General features: G+C 43.6%; 1 protein-coding gene and 1 pseudogene across 5 annotated transcripts in view; both read right to left on the bottom strand.

The window, feature by feature from the left end:
• The window catches only part of Papss2 (3'-phosphoadenosine 5'-phosphosulfate synthase 2), a 76,489-nt gene that overhangs the window by 40,673 nt on the left and 14,054 nt on the right, over nucleotides 1-21,762 (bottom strand). For 2 of the 5 annotated variants that reach the window (XM_015989535.3, XM_015989534.3), the window contains exon 2: nucleotides 10,057-10,154. The exons of the other annotated variants lie outside the window; for them this stretch is intronic. In XM_015989535.3, coding sequence (XP_015845021.1) covers nucleotides 10,057-10,146 — 90 coding nt within the window. In that variant the 5' untranslated portion in view covers nucleotides 10,147-10,154. The remainder of the gene's footprint in view (nucleotides 1-10,056; nucleotides 10,155-21,762) is intronic. 5 annotated transcript variants of the gene reach the window in all.
• LOC102921833 (small ribosomal subunit protein uS9 pseudogene) lies at nucleotides 17,080-17,605 on the bottom strand (annotated as a pseudogene).

Raw genomic sequence — 21,762 nt, 5'->3', positions numbered from 1 at the left:
AATATGTGTCTTAAATATAAAGATTTTGTAACCAGAAAATAGGCTGCTTTCAGGGATTCCAGTATGCAGGGAAAAGCAAATCAACAGGACAATAGGCAACCCAAAGCAATCACTAAGCAAACCCACAAGAGATTGCCCTGACACCTTAGGGCCAGCCCCTGCACAGTGTCCCTCTAACATGCACAGTGAAGTGCTGCAAGGCTATTTAACCACACTGGCTACTGTACCTAGTCTTTAATTGCTTCATTCAGAGAAAAAAAGAAAGTCCTCAACATAGGCCTGGCAGCCTTTGAACAACTAGCCCATATGGGAACCTCTCTTTCACAAATTCTCCTTAGTATCTCATTTACCTTTACTTCAGAGTCTGTGCCCACTGTAGTCACCCTTGGGAATGTCCCCACAATCATGCTACCACATAGTAGAGTCTGGTAGCAGTGGAACATAAAGGCCATTTTTCTGTGCCTTGGTGCGGTTACCACCCACTGGACATCCATCACTCGGTTTCAATCTTGCAATTACTGGGGGACAGGCAAGTTTCAAGTGAAGAAGAGTGTGGTAGTGTGAATATAATTGGCCCCCATAATCTCATAGGGAGTGGCACTATTAGGAGGTGTGGCTTTGTTGGAGTGGATATGGCCTTGTTGGAAGAAGTGTGTCACTGTGGAGGGGCGGGCTTTGAGGTTTCCTATGCTCGGGATACTGCTCAGTCAACTTCCTGTTGCCTGCAAGGTAGGACTCTCAGCTCCAGCACGTCTGCCTGCATGTTGCCATGCTACCCACCATGATGACGATGGACTGCACCTCTGAAACTAAAAGTGAGCCACCTCGATTAAGTGATTTCCTTTATAAGAGTTGCTGTGGTCCCGGTGTCTCTTCACAGCAATAAAACTTGAACTGAGACAAAGAGCGACTAGTTTTTAAAATGGTGTGTGTGTTTAAGGAGTTTATACAGAGGAAAAGATGGTTCTAATGGATTGTGTGTAAAGAGACCAAAGAAAAAGGACACTGACAAATGACCATGTTCAGTCCAAGCTCATGGATACTGAAGGGGGCAGGCAAAAGCACCTTGGCCCAAGTACTGCCATTTTGATTTCAGACTCCATTTTACCTGCAGGGTGAAATAAAGTTCAGGTTCCCAAGCCCTAGGGGAGCTGAGAACTTTCCACTGGCTGATCAACCTCCTCCCTAAACTATAGTCATTATACATCTTTAGTTCTCTAGAAACATTATGGCTGTTCCTAACAACAGAAAGAACAGATGAATCTGATTAGTTGTACTGAAAAGCTTGCATTGTATATTGGTTAACAATGATGGAACATTCAAGGAAGCCCCTAATCTCTAAATCCTGATTGGTGAAAATTATAGCTGTAACTTGGCAACAAATATTTGTGAATTTTATGCTTACAAACCCCGCTCCTGTCCCTGCTTGGGGCTGTCACAAGAATAAAGCTCCCGAGTCCTTGTCCTGAAGCCCTGATAGATCAGTGACCCACTTATGTTGTGACTTAATAAAATCTTTGGAACCTGTAAGTATTGTCTCTCTCCTTCCTCATGGTGCATAATGGGCTAGGTGTAACAGATACAGTATTCACAATGAAGTGTATTCACTGATTATGTCCCTCAGCTTTCTGTAATGTGACAGAAATACTACTTTCTGTCAAATAATAATTATCTTGAGATAATGACTTATTGGGAAGGAAGGTTTACTTGGGATCACAGCTTTAGAGTTTATAGACATGTTGTGGAATGTTATTTTAAGATGTGTTGCATTTGTTTATGCTGTGGGATATTTGTTTAATGATGCAAAGATGTGTTGCATTTTTTTATGTTGCATTTGTTTAACTCTGCAAAGCTGTGTCACTGTGCCTGTGTAAAACACCTGATTGGTCTAATAAAAAGCTGAATGGCCAATAGCAAGGCAGGAGGAAGGATAGGTGGGACTGACAGGCAGAGAGAATAAATAGGAGGAGAGATCTGGGAGGAGAAGATCAAGGAGTGAGAAAAGGAGAAGGAGAGAGGATGCCAGGGGCCAGCCACCCAGCTACACAGCAAACCATGGAGTAAGAAGGAAAGAAAGGTATATTGTAGCAGGAATCTTAGAGAGTCTTATCAATAAAATCAAACCTGAAGCCAAGTATTGGGGTGAAATGCTGGATGGTCAGAGAGACAGAACAAGCCACAGCTAACCTCACCTGGCCAACTTCTCAGCTGGTCTTGTTTCCTCAGACTGGAAGCCTCTGTGTCCTCATATCCGAATGGCTCTCAGATGAACTGTGCTGCTCAAAACCTAAAAGCTTAACCAGCCAAATGCTTCTAGTTTCTGGCCCTCACGTCTTATATACCTTTCTGCTTTCTGCCATCACTCCCTGGGATTAAAGGCTCACTTTCTGGGATTAAAGGCGTGAGTCACCATGCTTGGCTGTATCCTTGAACAGATGGATTTCTGCCTCTGGAATGCTAGGATTAAAGGCGTGTGCTACCACTGCCTATCCTAATTATCTAGTGGCTTTTCTGTTCTCTGACCCCAGATAAGTTTATTAGGGTACACAATATTTTGGGGAACACAATACCACCACAGTATATAGAATGGAGAAAGATAAAAACCCAAAGACAAAGGTAGATGAGGTAATTTAAGTTAAGAACAGCTGGCTAGAAATAAGCCAAGCTAAGGCTGGGTATTCATAAGAAAGAATTAGACTCCATGTGATTATTTGGGAGCTGGGTGGTGGGCCCCTCAAATAGCAAAGAGTAAAGAGTTAAAAAAAAAAACTACAGCAGTCCATGGTAGTCTGTGGTTGCAGTATCAGAATAAGTCATACAAAACATAGCAAGTAGGCTTGTTCACTTTATGAAGGCCAGGAAGCAGAGAAAAGGGACCAAGATCCCAGGACCCCCTTGGGCACACCTCTTAGTGACCTAGCTCCTTCCAACCAAGGTCTCCACCTTCCCATAGAGTTGCAGGCCAGAGAACAAACATTTAACATCTGGGTTTTCAGGAGACACTTCAGAGCCAGCTAAACCACGGCACTATTTATCACGTTAAGCAGACTTCCCTAAAACATGTATAAATACTCTTGAATTGTGAGAAACCAAGCCACATTAGGTGTCCAGGGACAGAATATCTGTGGTGATAACTGAGACAAAAGAGCTGGCAACTTACTTAAAAGAACAAATTAAACCAGTTGCCAAAAGAACAGTTATTGCACAATATAGAAATGGTAAACTCTAGGATTTATTAAATAAAAATGGTGATCAAATGAAGGTTCAGGATAAATTAAAGTTTCCTTAAGGCCAAATGGATACTACTCACCAATTCCTATCATCGAGAGCGTTGTTGAATAGGTTACACTGAAAGCAAGATAATCATTTAAAGAGGAAAGACCTTGACAGCTGAGATGAGTGAACTTTTGGAAGCCACCAAAAAGAAAGCATAGACTGACATCAGGTAGATGATAATTTGAATACACTAAAAAAAATGACAACACAAATATATTTTAAGTGGAGCATCTTTAAAACATATCTGGGGCTGGAGAGATGGCTCAGTAGTTAAGAGCATTGGCTTCTCTTCCAGTGGACCCGAGTTCAATTCCCAGCACCCACATGGCAGCTCACAATTGTCTGTAACTACAGTTCCAGGGGATCTGACATCTTCACACCAATGCACACAAAATAAATTAAAAAAAAAAAGATAAAAAGAAAAAAACGTAAGATCTGAAAAAATTGTATGTGACGTTTTATAATATTTGATACCCCCCTCTCACCCTACAAGCTCTGAAAAACACATGAACATGACTGGAAAATCTTGAACGGCAAATTCAGTAAGCAAGCATTATTCACATGCTGTGGGGGAAAACATGAGCACTCCTCTCCTCCCTGGAGTGTGTGTGATGTCAGAGGTCTTCTGAAGTCTGTATGAGAGGTCTGTGCAGCAGAGACAAACCTGGCACCAGCTGGAAGAGACAGGACTACGGGACTGTCACTAGATGGGGGATTACTCAGGTCTGCAGGAAGGGACAGGCTCGCCACCCCAGGGGCACTTGGCTTCTGTATTGAGCCACAGCTGTACATTCGCTCCCATGCTTTCAGTCTTGGTTGGTTCTGTTCCTATGCTCTGGAGTCTTCCCAATTCTCGGAATGCATCTCATTGCTGAACTTCCTTGAAGACCACCACCTCTGGCTCCAGTCTCCAGCTGTAGAATTTGGAACCAGCTGTGTGTGATACATCCTGCCTACTGCCCACTCCTGGGAAAAGGCATATTACTATTCCTAGATGTCCCTGCCAGTCAGGAGTCCCTGCCTGGTGAGGCTGAAATCTTCCCTTAAAGGGTGTGTAACTTTTCCTAGGGAGACAGGAAAAATGTCTATTAAGCTCAGAGAGGGCACTGATGACAGACTGAAGAAATGATTCTACCCAAGTCTAGCTTGGCGAAGCATGAGATTATTGGGTCACATGGAGAGGAATGGGTAGACCCAAAGGCAGCTGCGTCACCAGAAAGCCACCACAGCGTGGGTGATGGCTCAGGAAACTGCATCCTGGGGCACCCTGCCCAACTGGCAGGCTACTCCTAGGGTGTTGTTGCTGCCACTGGGCCACTACACATCACTTTCCCCCCACCCTTATAGGCTCAGTGCTGAGCTAAATTGAGCTGCTGTCTGGCCTGCCAAGAAGGCACAGGCTTTGCTGGAGCTGGTTCCCATCTCTGACAGGCTCCAGGCCGGCACTGTGATCCTTGCCTTTCCATTGGTCACACTTGGTGCTGAAAGGGCCCTGGACGAACAATCTCTACAGCCGGTATACTTTCTTCCAGGGAGAAATGAACACATCATAATGGGGGTCGGGATAATTACCCACCCTAGAACATCTTAATCTTCTTTTGTATGAACGTCTCATTAGGTCATCCCTGCTTGGGTTTTAAACATTCCTAAAAGCTGGCGAGCACTGTAATCATTCTTCTGCTAATTTTTTCTTCTTGAACCCTGGCTCAACATAAACCTTGCTATATTTGAGAAAGAATAAACCTAGACAGACATCTTTGTCTGTTTTGACCAAGAGAACCTCATCTTCTCTTGGTTGTTTTGGTACCATACAAACCCAATTTATATCCCAGTCCAAATCAGCCAGATCTATCAAAACCTTTCCTACCTTGTAAAGATCACATCTCACCATGGGACATAGCAGAGCCCCTAAAGGCCCCCAGCAGTCCCAAGGCCCCTCCTGAATCAACTTCACTTTCAACTATTGTGTGCACGTGATGCTGTTGGACTCAGTAAACTGGGCAACAGACGTCAAATCACTCATGCTTACTCTCCAGGGATGCCTGTCCGTTGTCTATCGTGGCAGTTCTCAACCTGTGGGTCACAACTCCTTTGGCACACCCCATCTCCAAAAATATTTACATTATGATTCATAACAGTAGCAAAATTATAGTTATGAAGTCGCAATGAAAATAATTTTATGGTGGAGGGTCACCACAACATGAGGAACTGTATTAAAGGATTGCAGCATTAGGGAGGTTGAGAACTACTGAGACAATAGAATCTTTTGTTTTCCAGGCCCTGATATTTGGGGGAACCTCAGATGGTGATAACCAAGTGTTTCCAATGGTTCATATTTGTCAGTCCATCAGGGGCTGATCTCCCTCTCAGTACCTCCGGTTATACAGCCTTTGTCTCAAGGAGAGATGGGTAGTTTCATGACTCAGTTTCTATTTTCACAGCTCACGGATCCCATCCGCCATGTTACAGTTCCACAAGCCAGGCAGTCAGAGGCTCTGTCCCCTATTCCAGGATTTCAGATGCAGGGTTTCTCCTGAGCACTTCGGCTTCCTGGGCTGGGCCAGGCGATTATGAAAACCTCCAGTTGCGTACTGAAGCATGGATTTTCCCTTCCTCACCTGAGAGGCACCTACTATCATTTCTACTTGTCTCTTCCTCCTCAGTATCATTTCTACTTGTCTCTTCCTCCTTGGTATCTAATTCTCCCCATGGATTCCCAGTTTCAGGATCCCAGAAAGGGCTCTTTAGTACAGATACAATTCGATTACTGTTGTTTATAAGCCACCCAGCCTTGTCTTTACAGCAGGGCTCTCTCCATCCTGCTTTCTACAGAACTTCCAAAGGACATTCAAAGAGCTCATCTGTTGCCAAGACTTTGCCTACCCCCAGGATGCTAGAAATCCCAAGTCTGTATCTTTAGATACCCAAATGCCTAGTATTGATGGTCCTCTCCAACTATTGAAACAGCACAAGCCAGACGGAATTGACCCTCTTGTCTTTGCCCCTCCCCCACTTCCTCTCGTCCTCTCCCCTGGGCACTAACTCATACGGCTGCTTGTCATCTGAGGAGTCATCCTCACACGCTCCACTCTCCTTTCAAAAGGTATCAACTTATTTCTAAATCTTCTCACCAAATTCAGCCAATTATTTTCCACGCACCCAGCTCCTTAGCCGGTTGCTCCCAGGAGCCTTCCCAACACCTTTCAAAGTGGATTCAGTGTCTCTCACCCAAAGTAAGTTTCCCTTGCTTCAAATCTTACAGTAGACCGGGTGGCTTTCAGAGCAATGCCGCGGACTTCATGAAGAAGCACAAGCTACCGCTGTCAGCCTCTCTGACTGCTCCCTTCCTGTTTGTTTTATTAAGCTTCCCAGGCTCACTTCAAACTGGTGTTGATCCTGTTTCAGCCTCCCAGCGCAGGATTATGGGTACATGGCATGCTAGGCCCTTCTTTTGACAGTCACATGAACCCCATTCTTCTTTCTAGAACAGGATATTCCTTTTGATGCTTCTAAACCTTGGCCAGAGTTCTCCTTGCTTAGAATGTTCTTGCTCCCTGTTCATTTGTTTATTCATTTACTAAGTAAACATGTGGCTTACAGGTTACAGCCAGGCCTCAGTCACCCTTCCCACCCACAGACTCACTGCACAACTTCCTCTTCTTACCCCACGGGATCTTGATTGGCCTCATAGCTGATTTCTCCACCTTACCTAGTTTTTCCTTGTGGAAAATAAAGATTCCTAGGGCTCCAGATAAGAAACTCTAATTCAGCTGGTATGGTAATATTTTATTTGTGCTGAAATGTGATATTTTATTTGTGTGTTAATAAATAAGGTTTGCCTGGAGATCAGAGGTCATAGTGAGCCATAAACAGAAGCCAGACAGTGGTAGCACACGCCCTTAGTCCAATCACACGGCAGGCAGAGTCTCTGTGTGGTCAAGAACATAGCCAAGCATGGTGACACATGCCTTTAATCCCAGTACCAACCATAGATACCTGGAGGTCTGTATAGACAGGCAGTGATGAGGAAGTGATGTGGCTGGGCTTAGAGCCAATGAGAAGGCAGAACAGGAAGGCAATAAAGGCACAGGATAGACAGGAAGAAGCTCTCTTGGGAAGCTATGGAGAGGTGGTGAGCTAAGGTTAGTTGGCGGCTATTGCTCTGATCTCTATGGCTTGCACCTCTGTATTTGGCTCTGTGTTTCTTATTTAATAAGACTGTTTAGAAATTCGTCTACAAGCTGGTGAGAAGTAGAAGCTAAGGACCGTAGGAGGATTTTATTGCTTAAACAACAACAGAGTATCTCAAGACAAGCAATTTCAGTGCTCAGGCAGGTCTAGGAAAGACTAGCCAATTGTCCAAACGTAGGTCACAAACAGTTGTTTTTAGGGTTTCTCTGCTCACACCTGCCTTTGAATTCATGTGCCTGGAATACTATTGGACTCCAAATTTAGCAAACATAGGGCTAGAGAGATGTCTCAGCAGTTAGAAACACTTGCTGTACAATCATGAGGCCTAGAGGTCAGACCCTGACACCTTCTAACAAAGCAGGCATCCTGCAAACACATATAACTGAGGCTCCAGTTGGAGGAATATGGAAGGAGTTGGAAGGGAAAGTGAGGAGTAGATATGATCTTATTTCATTGTATTCACATATAAAATTCTGAAAAATAAACACATTATTTTTAAAGATGCATTTATTTTTATTTTATGTGTATGAGTGTTTTGTCTTCATGTATGTATGTGCACCATGTAGATGCCTGGTGCCTGTGGAGGCCAGAAGAGGGCATCAGATCCCCTGGAACTGAAATTACAGACAGTTGTAAGCTGACACTTGGGTGCTGGGGACAGAACCCAGGTCTGGACCACCAAGACATCTCTCCAGCCCAAGAAATGTTTTTAAAGTATATGTAGTTATAGACTTGAATACAGTTTATGGCTAAAAGCCTGACAAAGTTGATTTATATGTGCCCAAACTCAGAAAGGGAACACATCAAATGCTGAAATATTTATGTAGAAATTACACTTCAATTAAGCTGCTGGTAGTGCATTGTATCAAATAGATAATAATAAGCCAATTTTAAACTTAAGAAAAGAATATATTAAATTCTGATGAGACTATTATTGTTTAATCACCACTTAATCCTGGCTAGTCACCACTTCTTACTGAAGTGACTTGTTTAGCAGTTGAATTCTTTACTTACATTAAGTAAGTTGACCGCTTACAACCCTCAATAAGGTACTATTAGTTACATTATCTTTTCATATGTGTGATCTTGTGTTTACACTTTGGTTATATGAATCAAACTTTTTAAAAAGCTATTTTATTCCTTTAAAGTTAAAAAAAACTTTTTTATTAAGCACCAGTGATTGTGGTGCCAAGAGTTGCGGGTTGGAGCTTCAGAAAGTAGCCCAGACACATGCCGCCTAAGGCCACCTCTGAATTTTTCCATTATACCAGTAGTAAGTACTCAGCAAACACTGTTGAGACTGGGTGATTAAAAACACCAAGTCACTAGTTAAAGTTGCCAGGCTAAAAAAATAATATAATATGTTCACTGTGCTATTTGACACTAACAAAACTGTTAATTTATCTGGAACTCAAATTTATCTAGACATTGCTGTATCTTAGCTAGCATCCTAGTAAGGGTTAACCTCGCAGAAAATAAGGCCTGGTCTTACCCTGTATTACAGACACACACCATCTGAACACTGCAGATGTTTTCCTCTCTGCTTTGTTCACCTGTGTTTTTATGTCACTGATAAAATTCTCCCTTTAGGAATTGATTTCATAGGAATGTCTTTCTCCTCTGATGGTAATTTGTTCTTGGTTTCAATCTTTTTAGTGCTAAAAAAAAAAAAAAGGAAAATAAAAACAGCAGCGTTAGGGGAGAGCAATCTCTCTGGTCTTTGGCGTTTACTTTTCTACAGTTTGTTTTGAAATTGCAGACATAATAGTCTTTTGAAGTTTAGCTGACTTCCTCCAAGACCTGATAGCTGATGTTGAGCATACTGAGCTTCTACACATGGCCTTGAAATCAGTTGCGAACTGGCTTGTTGGCCAGGAGGTAAATGAATGGGCTATGGGGTCTGCGAAGATGTGTGAGTTGGGTGTGAATGGGGCTGAAGGGAAGAGAATGGGACCTCACACTCCAGAACCACCGAATTCGGATTTTCTATTGGGCAGCCTCCCCCTCTGCCAACCAATGAGTAGAGATCCCCCACCCCCATCCTGGTTTTGGAAATCTGCCATTCCCCTTCTGGCTGGCACAACTCACAGATTCTAGAGTGGGAAGGAGCGTGTGAAAGGAAAGGACAATGTTCTACAGAGGGCAGCCTGCACGTTTTTAATAAACTGCTCAGAGAAAAACAATCTGTACATATATACCTAATTACCTGTGTCACTCATGTTTTTCCCCCAACTAGACTGGAAGGTCTCAAAAATTACTCCTTATTTTCCAGATGAGGAAGCGAGGAGCATGATGCCCTCTGGGCTAGCAAACATGTAGCTCGTGGTAGGAGGAGGTGTGGGCTTCTGAAGGGGGAAGGCACTGGGGTGCCTCACACACTCTTGTCACTGCACAGCCAATGGGGCATTGGCAGAGCCAGCAAAGTTCTGGTTTGTTTTGAAATGTTCTGAAATGCCCAGGGAACGACGCAAGAGCAGAGCGCCTCATATCATACAGGGAATGCAATTGAAAATGATGACGCATGCACACCCCTTCATTTCTACCCCAGAGGCTTCTCTGGACGCCCTCTCCTTCTCCTGTAGTTCCTACCTGGATGTGTCTCTGGAGAAAACGGCAGGAAACACGCTTTTGTGAAGACTTTATAGATAGAGCAAAGCGAAACAAAATGGAGCTTGGCATTTCTTTTCCTGTAAGCATTAAAAAGAAAGTGCTACATGGGTCAAGGGGGTTCCTCAGTCAAGAAAACAAAAGTAAAACAAAAATGACCTCAGGGTTCCTCATTCTCCACGTGGTAAAAATGGAACCAAAATGGAGGGAGCCAAAGATACCACAGCCCGAAGACATGCCAACCTCCTGTCGGGAGCCAATTCAACTTTTAGATATGCTTTGTATAGGGGAAGCCTTGCCCGAGTCTGCGAAGGATTTCTTGGGATTCAGATGTATCCGATGTTAAACATATGGAGCCACTTGGGAGCCCTTCCCTGAACAGAAGACTTGACTCTGGGACAAGGCTTTAGTGCCCAGGCTAAAGATGAGTCCTTGGAAGCTGGGTTTATCTCCCAGCTTCCCAAATCCCTACACTCGGATCCTTTACACAGAGCAAAGGGAGAAAGTTGGGCATGGTGGCTCATGCCTGTAATCTTAACACCCAGCTGAGACAGGATTGTGGTGAGTTTGAGGCCAATTTGGTCTACAGAGTGAGACATGGTGAAGGATCCAAAGTGAACCACCCAAATCAAAACAAAGAAGCAGGCAAAAAGGATGGACTAACAGCAAGAAGCCCCCTGTCAATCAACAGGAAGCTGAGGAAATAAATCATGACGTCCACACAATGGACTACTACACAACAATGACAACAAACAAGGGACACACCTGTTAAGGACAGATGTTACAGATGTGTCACTACAAGAGGATACTCACAGAACATGCACTCTAAGATTGCATTTATCTACACCTCATAAACAGCCCACGCAAATAATCCATAGAGCTCAAACAGTGGCTGACATCCTCAGCATCTGACAACTACAGTGAACAAATCATACATGAATGGGGCAGTAGCTCCCTGGGGACTCTGAAGTAGTCTTAGGAGGTGGCTACATTCCTACCTGAAAAATATGGCTTTCCTCTGAGACTTCACCTGAAATAATAGCCTGCTCTATTATCTAACAGGATTTAAACCACACATTCTATGACTGTGTTCGTACCCGCAAATGAGAGAAAACTTTCTAACAATAGTTATTCTCTAGTCCATACAGAGATCTAGCTCCCAAGAGTGAAGAATAGGAATTAACAGCAATAGCATCACAACACATTCAAACGGGATTAACCCAGTGCTCTGCCTTCAGTCTTCATTGATCACAAAATTAAATCATTGAGCAAGTCTATTTTGCTGCATTTTGTTGACATGTCCTGACACAATACAGTTGTAAATAGACCAAAAAGGCTGTGTGGGCTGCAGGTCAACTTTATTCTTCTCTGCTAGTACCTGGTAGACAAAAGCTATTGCATCTAAATAAATGGAAGAAGCCTGAAATAGCTTGTAATGATACCCTGGGTTTAAACCCTTGTAAACCCTGGGTTTAAACCTTCACAAATCCACACACATCAAAGACAAAACATTTTCAATCACAAGCCTGCAGGCGCATGGAGCAGCCACCTTGCTCTCTACTGCAAATTCACACTGCTGTACTCCAGTCTGTTGTAGAATATTATTTTATGGTGCGTTACTTTTGTTTATGTTGTATTTGTTTAACTCTGTAAAGCAGTGTTACTGTGCCTGTCTAAAATACCTGATGGGCTAATAAAATTCTGAACAGCCAATAGCAAGGCAGGAGAAAGGATAGGCAGGGCTGGCAGGCAGAGAGAATAAATAGGAGGAGAGATCTGGGAGGAGAGATTGAGGAGCAAGAGAAAGAGGAGGACTCCAGGGGCCAGGCACCCAGCTACACAGCAAACCACAGAGTAAGAAACAAAGAAAAGTATACAGGAACAGAAAAGGAAAAGCCCGGAGGCAAAAGATAGATGGGTTAAACTTAAGAAAAATCTGGCAAGAAACAAGCCAAGCTAAGGCCAGGCATTTATAAGTAAGAATAAGCTTCCATGTGTGATTTACTTGAGAGGTGGGTGGCAGGCCCCCACAAAGACCAAAAATAAACAGCACCACCAGTCTGGTGGCAGAAGCCTCGTAAGCCAAGGCACAGTCCCTTGCACTTACAGTGAGACCACAGTATCAGAAAACACACTTGTGGGCTCCTGTGGGTCTGGGTCTAGATCACAGATGAGCAGCTACACACCTTGAAACACTCAGGCCTATCCTCAGAACCCACAGGGAAAGCACAAATGATATCTATGAGCTTTGAGTCCTCTGCTTTCAATCCTGAATGGAGGGGAGAGACCTCCAGACACTTTGGCTTTAGTGGCTCAGGTCTACTTCAGAACTTCTCAAACTGACTGTGATTTCCTACATGCCCTTTCCTCTAATGGTTCCTGCCAGTCACCATACCACCCAGGGAGGATAAAGAGAAGCATTCTTACCAGTCCCACCTCTAAAATCCACAGCGTCTACAACTTCATTGGAGGCCGATGGCTTGACACCAGAGGTGGGAACTTTCTTCACTTTTATATGCTTGGTTATAGGAGCATTTTCTTTCTTTCTTTTTTTGAAACATTTTTGAATGCCGTATTTCATATCTTTATGTCTAATAAAATGATTTTAAAGACTTAATCCTAAAATTCCAATAATTCCTATGGATTTGAGGTGGAAAATCTTCCCAGAATGAACTTGTTTTTTTTAACTTGAAAAATGTTACCTCTTGACCAGTACTAGTAAAACAGGTGTGTGACTCCAGACTGTGGAAAGAGGAGAGAGTGTACTATCCTTTGTTCTTCTGTAGACTGAGGCTCAGGCTATCCCGGCCAGCCTGAAGTACAGACCTTTTCTTGGACAAATATCAAAATGGAAAACAGATATGGCAAGCGATATTTTCATTTCCCCTCCCATCTCCCTCCTCCCTCTTTCTTATCTTTGTTCTGTAATGAATAAGGCATTTATTAATAGAAATATAAACCTGAGTTTCACCGAGTAGACAAGATAAAAATATCACTTAAAAAGCATGAGACATTTATACTACCCCCCCCATTATTTACATAAATGTCAAGTTTTTCCGAATGCCTGATCAAATATGCATGTCACGAAGACAACAGATAGAGAATTAAACTGGATAACCCAGACCTGAAGGGTAAAACTTCACGCCAGTTCTTTTAGGTGCAGCAGTATAGTTGGTTATTGACAGGTATGAAATAAAACTTTATTAGCAGCCAGAAGCTTTACAGCCAGCCCTCCCATCATCCCTATAGAAAACAGAGAGTTTTTGAATGGTCATGAAGGACCACTTTAATTTTAAACTAAAATATGATGGTTCAGATTACTAGTGTTTCAATCCATAATCTAAATGAAAACTCGCCACAAATGAGAAAGATGAATTGCATCAACACTTCACATATCACTTTCTTCAGCCTTCTCCCTGTGATGTTTCTGTGTTTTCTTGGTGGTGGGGACATGAGGATAAGACATGGGCCCAATAAGCTGGTTTTGTCAGCCATTTCACCATGCCCCAGAAAGCCTGGTATAGTTCCCTCACAACAGCTCCATACTGGAAACCACCCAAATGTCTATCAACCTGTAAATTGACCCCCCAGAAAAGGTCTGTCTATACAAAGGGATCCTACTCCACCATAAAAAGGAAGGAGGTGCTGACTCCTGACTGACTCTGTGTGTTGAGCCTTGAAGACGTGCTAAGACAGACACAGAAGACCACGTAGTCTATCATTCCACTAGTGGGAAAGGAAACTATCTGGAAATGAAAACACTGGCAGTTTCTTGGGTCTTAGGGCAGGAATGGGAACAATTGCACACGGGTCTGGGGACTTGGGGTGTGGTAGACAGGTTCTGAAATCCAGGAAGCAGCTGTGCAACCCAGCAACTTTTCTAGGGATCTTTGGATTTTCTAGTTAAAATGGTGTGAAAATTACCCCTCGGTGAAGCTGTCTTTAAGAAAAGTCCCGCCCGGTGTTGGGGAGAGAACTCCACTGGTAAATCAGTTGCTGCAAAAGCACAAGGACCCGAGTTCGGATCCCCAGCACCTTCATTAAAAGTCAGTTGGGGCGATGCCTGTAACCCCGGGCTAGGAGGTGGAGGCTGGAGCACCGGCGGCTTGCTGGCTGGTTAGTGGAGCTCAGTTGGTGAGCTTGCTTCAGGTTCAGTAATAGACTCTGTCTCAAACACTCAGTGGAGAGCAACTGAGGAAGACACTGGATGCTGACCCCTGGCTTTCACATGCCTATGAACCCACGTGCACTTACAGGAGCATGTACACAAATGCATGGTACACACAAGTGGGGACTGCCATCCTAGGGGGCTGGAGAAACGTCTCAGCAGGTAAAGTTCTTGGTATGCAAACGTGAAGAGCCAAGTTTATTTCTCAGCACTCCTGTAAAAAAGCCAGGCATAGGGCACATGCCTGTCAGCCCACAGCTGGGGAGGCAGAGGCAGGAGGATCTCCAGGGCTTGCTGGCCAGCCCATCGGGCCAAGTCAGCATTCTCCAGGTTCGGCGAGAGAGCCTGTCTCGCTTCTAGCCTCCATGTGCACATGCACACACGTGTAGACACACAAACATGGACACACCACACACACTGTCACATGCATGTGGGCGAGAGAGGCCCTTTCATGCTGTGATGGAAAGCCTGTGAGACTAGCTTATTTCTCTATTTAGAATCTCTCCTAAATTCTTAGAACCGCCCTCAACTCTGAAATTTTGACTATGACAACAATTCATTTTCACTCTAACACTTACTCTCACCGTTAGGACACCTCTCATTGGAAAACCTTCTGTCTTGATGCAGGGATCTTATAAGACCCGTGCTAGCCTCAGTCTGGCAATATTCCGTCCTCTGCCTCCCAAGTACTGGGATTACAGGTGTGCGCCACCATGCCTGGTTGCCTGGTAATCTAACGTCTGTGTAAGTGTGAGTTCAAGAATTTCAAAGCCATATCTAGATTTCACAGTGTCCGTGAGTGTACGTTAGGCTCTAGGAAATACACAGGTAAATAAGTAGAATAATATTCACGTGATGGAAGACGCCACTGCCTTGTGCCTCCATCTCAGCACTGGCTGTGTTTGGGCCTGACCATTCTTGTTTGTGTTGTAGGATGGTCAGAAGCAGCCTCTTGCCTAGCCCGTTTGGGAAGGTTATAAGGTCCAAACATTAGCATCTCCCCCAACGTGGGGCAAAATCAGTCCAGCTGAGAACCAGTGATAGGGACAGACAGATCCTGACCACCCACAAGCAATACGTGTAACACAGCTGCATGAGTATAACAGGAGGCAAAAGGAGACACCCACAGAAGAGTCTGCAAAGTTGAATTCTGTTTAAGAGTTCACAACGGTCGCGCTGATCAGGAGGAAGGCACCAGGGAGCTAGGAAGTGCGGTGCTTCCCCACGTGGGTGCTGGTCATACGCGCATGCTCACTTCACGAAAATTTAGTGAGCAGTATACTTAATGTTCACATATTTTACTCATGTATATTATCTTTAAATAAAAAGCCATAAAATACGGGTCATTGGTGCTACAAAAACAGGGCATTTCAAGGTGACCCAGGAGGGTCTTAACACCTTCCTAACAGGGTGCCAATTCATCCCTTAGTAGACCCACCATGGCTCCCACTGGCCCACCCCAAACTGTGAAACAGAAACCCACTGTATTCCACCGATGAATGAAAGCTTGTTCCTGCCACACACTTCGTTAGCCAGGTGCCAGAGCCAAGACTGAACCTCCAATCCCAGTTTTCAGTTCAGACTCGCAAAGCACAGGCTTCAAATGGATTTCAGTGCGACACTGAGCTAGACCGGGAACAAACGTGGAGACACACTCCAGTGAGAAAGGACACCATGGTGCCACTTCCCAAACCTGGGAGCCTAACAAAGGCCCCTTGGGGAATGTCACAGCTGAGTGTTAGTAGTCAGAAGGGATTGTGCTGACTCATTCACATTCTTAATCTCAGTAGACCAAAAGCATGCCCTGACAATAGTGGGCCAGATAGGAAAATGGAATTTGTGACCATAGTGACCTTTGATCCCATCTGAGTTAGAGATGCAAGATCCAAGGCTAGTCATCTAAGGCTAGTCATCTAATCAATAACAAATAGATACACACCCCATGCAACTTGGCTGAGAGCCTTAAAGTACCCAGTTACTTTTAGCCTCTAAGCTTTACCTGCATTTGTGGATGTCTGTATGTGAATGTACTTATTTACAAGCAGGAGATGGACAGTGATTCTCACAAGCATATTGTGTCTCCGCACATAGTGTGAGCGGGGCTAACTGACACTCTGTCTTTTCAGAGTTCAGGTTCAGGCTGAGGCTGGAGTTCAGGTTCAGGCTGAGGCTGGATTTAGGACTTCTCTCCTGAAATGAGTTCACTGTTTACGCAGGCATGTGAATGTTATGTTCATGCTACCTCTGGGGAGGCTGCAGACAAAGAAAGGACATATGTGTGGGCGGTCATCATGCTTGCCAGGCCACAAGCAAGAAAGTCTAATGTTTCTGACCCAGAAACCTCGTGTTTTCTGCTAGCATCCACCAGACTATGACAAGTTAATTGGAAAAGGGGTAAAAATCTCAGCTCCCTGCCTTGTCTTTGCCAAACTCCTTGCTACCTATAGACGGAGGGAAAGGAGGAATCTGTGCCTTCAGTTATATACTCACTGGTGACCCCGTCAGTTTCCAGTGCATAGTCCCCATCCAATGACCTCAGAAATGGCCCCGGTTACACTAAATGGATCACAAAACCAAACCAAAAGCCATAAATCTGGGAAAGGGACGGGTAGGCAGCTGGGATTGAAAGAGGAGGGAAGAAGACAAATGGTGAGGAGGAGCCTACATTAGAGACATGTCAGAAATTGTCAAAGAACAACCTGATTTTCAAATAAAACCCCGAGACCACGCAACATTCCTGACTGCATATATAATCTTTGTCTTGGTTTCTCCAATTTCCTTATAAATATATATAAAAGTTATTTACATGTATGTTTCTTTTTTCTTTTGTTTTTCGTTTTTTAACCCTAGGACGTTTATTATAAAGGTAAACCCTGATCCTTGAGATGGGCTTATCGGTAGGATTTCTGGTATCGAGCACGGGCAACAGGAACTCCGAACTTTTTGGATTCACAGCCACGTGGATCGGCTACAAGCAGGGTCCGGTCATATTGGATGAGGATATCTTTGATCTCCTTCTTAGAGGCCTCATCCACATACTTTTGGTAATAAGACACCAGGGCTTTGGAGATGGACTGTCGGATAGCATAAATTTGGGCCACATGACCACCACCCTTCACACGGACCCGGATATCCACACCAGCAAATCGTTCCTTGCCCAGCAGCAGAACGGGCTCCAGTAACTTGTACTGCAGCGTGCGCGGCTCGATCATCTGCAGGGGACGTCCGTTCACCTTGATGAGCCCGTTTCCCTGTTTACAGTGCGCCACGGCTGTGGCCGTCTTCTTGCGTCCGAAGACCTGCACGGACTGCAGCGGACCCTTGGACGGCATACCTGAGAGTGTGAACACGAGCTCCTCACCGCGCGGTGCCGCCTCCTTTTTTTTTTTTTTTTTTTTGAGGCAGGTTTTCTCTGTGTAGCCCTGGCTGTCTTGGAACTCGCTCAGTAGACCAGGCTGGCTTCGAACTCACAGAGACCCGCCCACCTGTCTCTGCCTCCCATGTGCTTGGCATAAGTTTCTTTCCTCTACATATTTTTTAAATTTTCTTTGAAGAGTAAATCTACACACATCACTCTCTTTGATGGAAGTAATAATACAATTGGTTTAATCCATATCTTTCTAGAGATATTCTATGGATTTATAAATGTATTTTCTTTCTTTGTCCAAAATGTTAAATTGACTGTAAGTATCATTTTACACCTTAGTAAATAAAATGCTTGGCCAGCCAACAGCATTGGTGTATTACCCCAGGGAATCATTTTTAATAATTTTAAATCAACCCATGCCAGGCATATATTGTCACAGTATGTAGTGCAACCTTCCTGTTCACTGAAGTTGACTTGGCTTCCAACATTTTGTCATTATGTGATGTCAAAGACGTCCTTGCATGTCATCAAACAGCGACAACCGGAGGACAACTTATGTGCAAGATCTTTATTAAAAAGTGAGCACTAGAATTTGCGTTGCTAGCTTAAAGAACACACACATAATCATCTAAATTTTGACAAGCTCTGGCCAATTTTTGTGGAGGCTGTACTGATATACCTCTCTGCTTGGGTGTGTCCCATGCTCCCCTCAAACCCTCCCCTGTATGACACACTGGCAAAAGCCTTGACCTTTGCCTATTGAGAAACAAAAAGCAAATCTTTTCCTTTTAGCTTCATTTCTTATAATACATGAGACTGGATACTCTTCATGCATTTGGAGCCACTTTTAACTTCTAAAGCTTTTATTTTCCTTAATTTAAAAAAATGTATACATCATTGTTTATTTACTTTTGAGATGAGGTTTTTGCAGTGTGGCCCAGGCTCACCACAAATTCGCAGTGACCTGTCCTTCTTCAGTCTCCTGAGTGGGTGTGGGGCACCACACTCCATTATTTAGATCTTCCCACACTTTAGTTTGCATAGTTTAGAAAGCATTGGCTTAAAGGGCTTTTGGTATTTTTGGGAAATAACCCATGTCTTCTATGAGCTGCATATTACTTGCCAAGGTACCTATCTTTTGGTTTGGTTTAGAATTGTTAATATTCCAAACTTTTTCATTGCACTCGGCTGTTTTTAAGCGTGTCAGAGCACAGCTTGAAGGAGTCAGTTCTCTCTTCCCAAAATGTGTGTCCCGGGGTAAAACTCAGGTTGTCAGGTTTGGCAGCAAGTGCCCTTACTCTGAGTCATCTCACCGGCTTCTAAAATATTTTCATATTAAAAACATGTGACGGCGTCTGAGTGTATGTCATCACCGCTCTGAGGCTATAGGCACATTTTCTCCTTGCAGTACTGTGTTGTTTTAGTGCTTGGCTTTTTTTTTTTTCCCTCTAGCAAACTTTGTTTTTAAATCAATTCTGAAAATGCTTATCTTTATTTACAAGGCTAAGCATATCTTTAAAACCAGATAATTTTCTCAGCTCAATGGATGTGTTTTCTAACCTTCATCTTTCGATTGTTACTGACCTTTGCAAAGCCTTAGAGACTGCATAGCTCAAAATCTGACCCACAAGTACACACTCAGTACTAACCTCCTGGAGTGAATGTTGTTAACCTATGGAGACAGCAGATAATCCTCCCGGGTAACCTTATTTTTCTTGTAGTTCCTGAAGAGTGAACCTAGGGCTCATGATAGGTGATGGCCTCTGCCACTGAACTGTCTCCCCAGATTTCCAGTAAAAACTCTAAAGAGAACTTTTACCATACAAAAATAAAACAAGTGAAATTATACTGCTTACAGCAAGGAATATGATCCAGAGAAGACAGAGCTTCCCTGGGGAGGCAATTTACTTAGTTATTTGTGTTGGTTCTGCACAGAGCTGTGAAGAAGCTTGGCAAAGAACTGCTTTTCTTTTATCCACCAAGCCATATTTCACCTCTCATTTCTGGTCCCAAGTATCTGATATTTATTTTCCATTCCGAGAGTTATACAGGAAAACGAAAGAGAAAGCACAAATCTTAAATTTAATGTACACATTTGTTTTTCAAACTAGTATAACTAATTTCACTTCAAAATAATATGAGAGGGAAAAGAAAGTAACAGAAGACTGTTGCCCACCCTCTAATGCAAATAACCATACAGAGCAGAAAACCCACCAGTAAGAACTGATGGCACAGTGGTTAGAAGTGCTTGCTGTTCTTCCTGAGGACCAGAGTTCAATTCCTGGCTCCAACCTTCGGCAACAGCTCCATGATCTGCAACTCGAGCTCTAAGGTATGACGCCTCTTCTGGCCTCCATTGTCTCTCTTACATACACACACACACACACACACACACACACACACACACACACACACACGAAAATAAATATTTAAAAACATTTTGCTCTAAGTTTGAATTTTCTAATCTGAGTAAACCTGAATAGCCACACCACATACCTGCCTTTTGGTTTACTCATACACTGAGAGTCAATAACTTTTATGAGGATTACAGTTATATAAGTTAACATTTTAATTTTTAAACCTCATGGAATAATTTAACAACTGTGATCAGTTAAAACAATACCAGGCATCTACTAGTTTGGATGAAAAGGTACAAAGATTATAAATTAATTTTATTCACTGTATCTAATTTTAGATGATAAGTATTAGGCATAAAGTGAGTAATATTTCTGCCCTTGAGGTACTTACATGTTTTTTTTCCCCCCTTAGGAATGCCAAAATTAAACCAACTCATAGCGGAAAAACAAGCTTGCCTCTGGAAGATTCTTCCAGTGTGGTCATTAACATTCAATTCTGCTGGATGTGCAAAGAGAATTCTTCCCAATTCATTCCCATCCTAACATTGAAGGGTCAATAGTGAGATCTTGCCCGCTACATTATAAATAGTCACAGCTACTCACTTAAGCCACTTTTAACTGTCACAGAAGAACAGAGAAGTTTACAGGGAAAGACTCAAGGACAGCTGATGAGGAAAGACTGCCTTCGGTCATGGTAAGACAGGGTGGGAAGGGCCAGCTTGGGAAAGCGCCAGACGGGTGTTTAGTTTGACATCTTTTGTGAGGAATGTGGTGACTGCAGAGGCCTGCATCAGCTGGCGAATGGCCTGAGAGATTTGGGGAGGGAAAAGAGGCATTCTGAGGCGGAGAGAAGCCACTGGCTACTGCCTAGCTGGGCCCTGGCCTGTCATGGAGCATTCCTTTTCTGTGAGGAGTCAAGCCAGGCTGGACTGAGGAACTTCCTCATCAGCTTTTAAAGACCATCACTTTGCTCCAACACAGGCCAGTCCTGTCAGATGCCCTGGGAATGGGACCCAGATTTGGTAGGATTGAGGAAGACAGGCCATAACCTCTGCTCCCATCCAGATCTCAGTAAAGTAAGAGACGCATCAGATAACCAGCACAATGAATAGTCACAAGAAAGCACGAAACCCATCAGGTAGATGCACTTTCTAACCTATGTCCATAACACATAAAGATGAGCAGACAGTTATATTCTCAGATAAACCTTGGCTTCTTTGTACATGAGTAATAAATATACTTGACTGAATACTGGCCCAGAATGGCATGAAAGGCATTAGTATGCTACCTAATGATCTGCACTACCATTCATACTTCTTCTCAATCCCATCCCAAATCTAAGAAATACATGCATGCATGGCATATTTTGAAAATCCAAAACAGAAATACTTTTAATACAAACTATAATTCAGTGTGAAATGATAGGTGTCTACCCGGAAAGTATTGAGGGGATTGTGCCAAAGGGGAGAAAGAGGTAATATGAGACAATTGCTACCAATAGCACCAAAACTATGACTGTGAATGAAGGCAATATAAGTCAACTCCCATAAGGAAATCATGTGGATGAGGCTTTAAAAAGTAAGTAAGGGCCCGGAGAGCTGGCTCAGTGGCTAAGAGCACTGACTGCTCTTCCAGAGGATGTAGGTTTGATTTCCAGCACCCACATGATGTTTCACAACCATCTGTAACATGAGTTCTAGGGGATCCAGTGCCCTCTTCTGGATTCCACAGGCACTGCAGTCATGTGGTGCACAGACACACAGGCAGGCAACACATCCATACACATAAAATAAAGT

Source organism: Peromyscus maniculatus, chromosome 1, assembly GCF_049852395.1.
Source record: "Peromyscus maniculatus bairdii isolate BWxNUB_F1_BW_parent chromosome 1, HU_Pman_BW_mat_3.1, whole genome shotgun sequence".
Classification (NCBI taxonomy): domain Eukaryota; kingdom Metazoa; phylum Chordata; class Mammalia; order Rodentia; family Cricetidae; genus Peromyscus; species Peromyscus maniculatus.
This window is presented reverse-complemented; position numbering and strand designations above follow the sequence as displayed.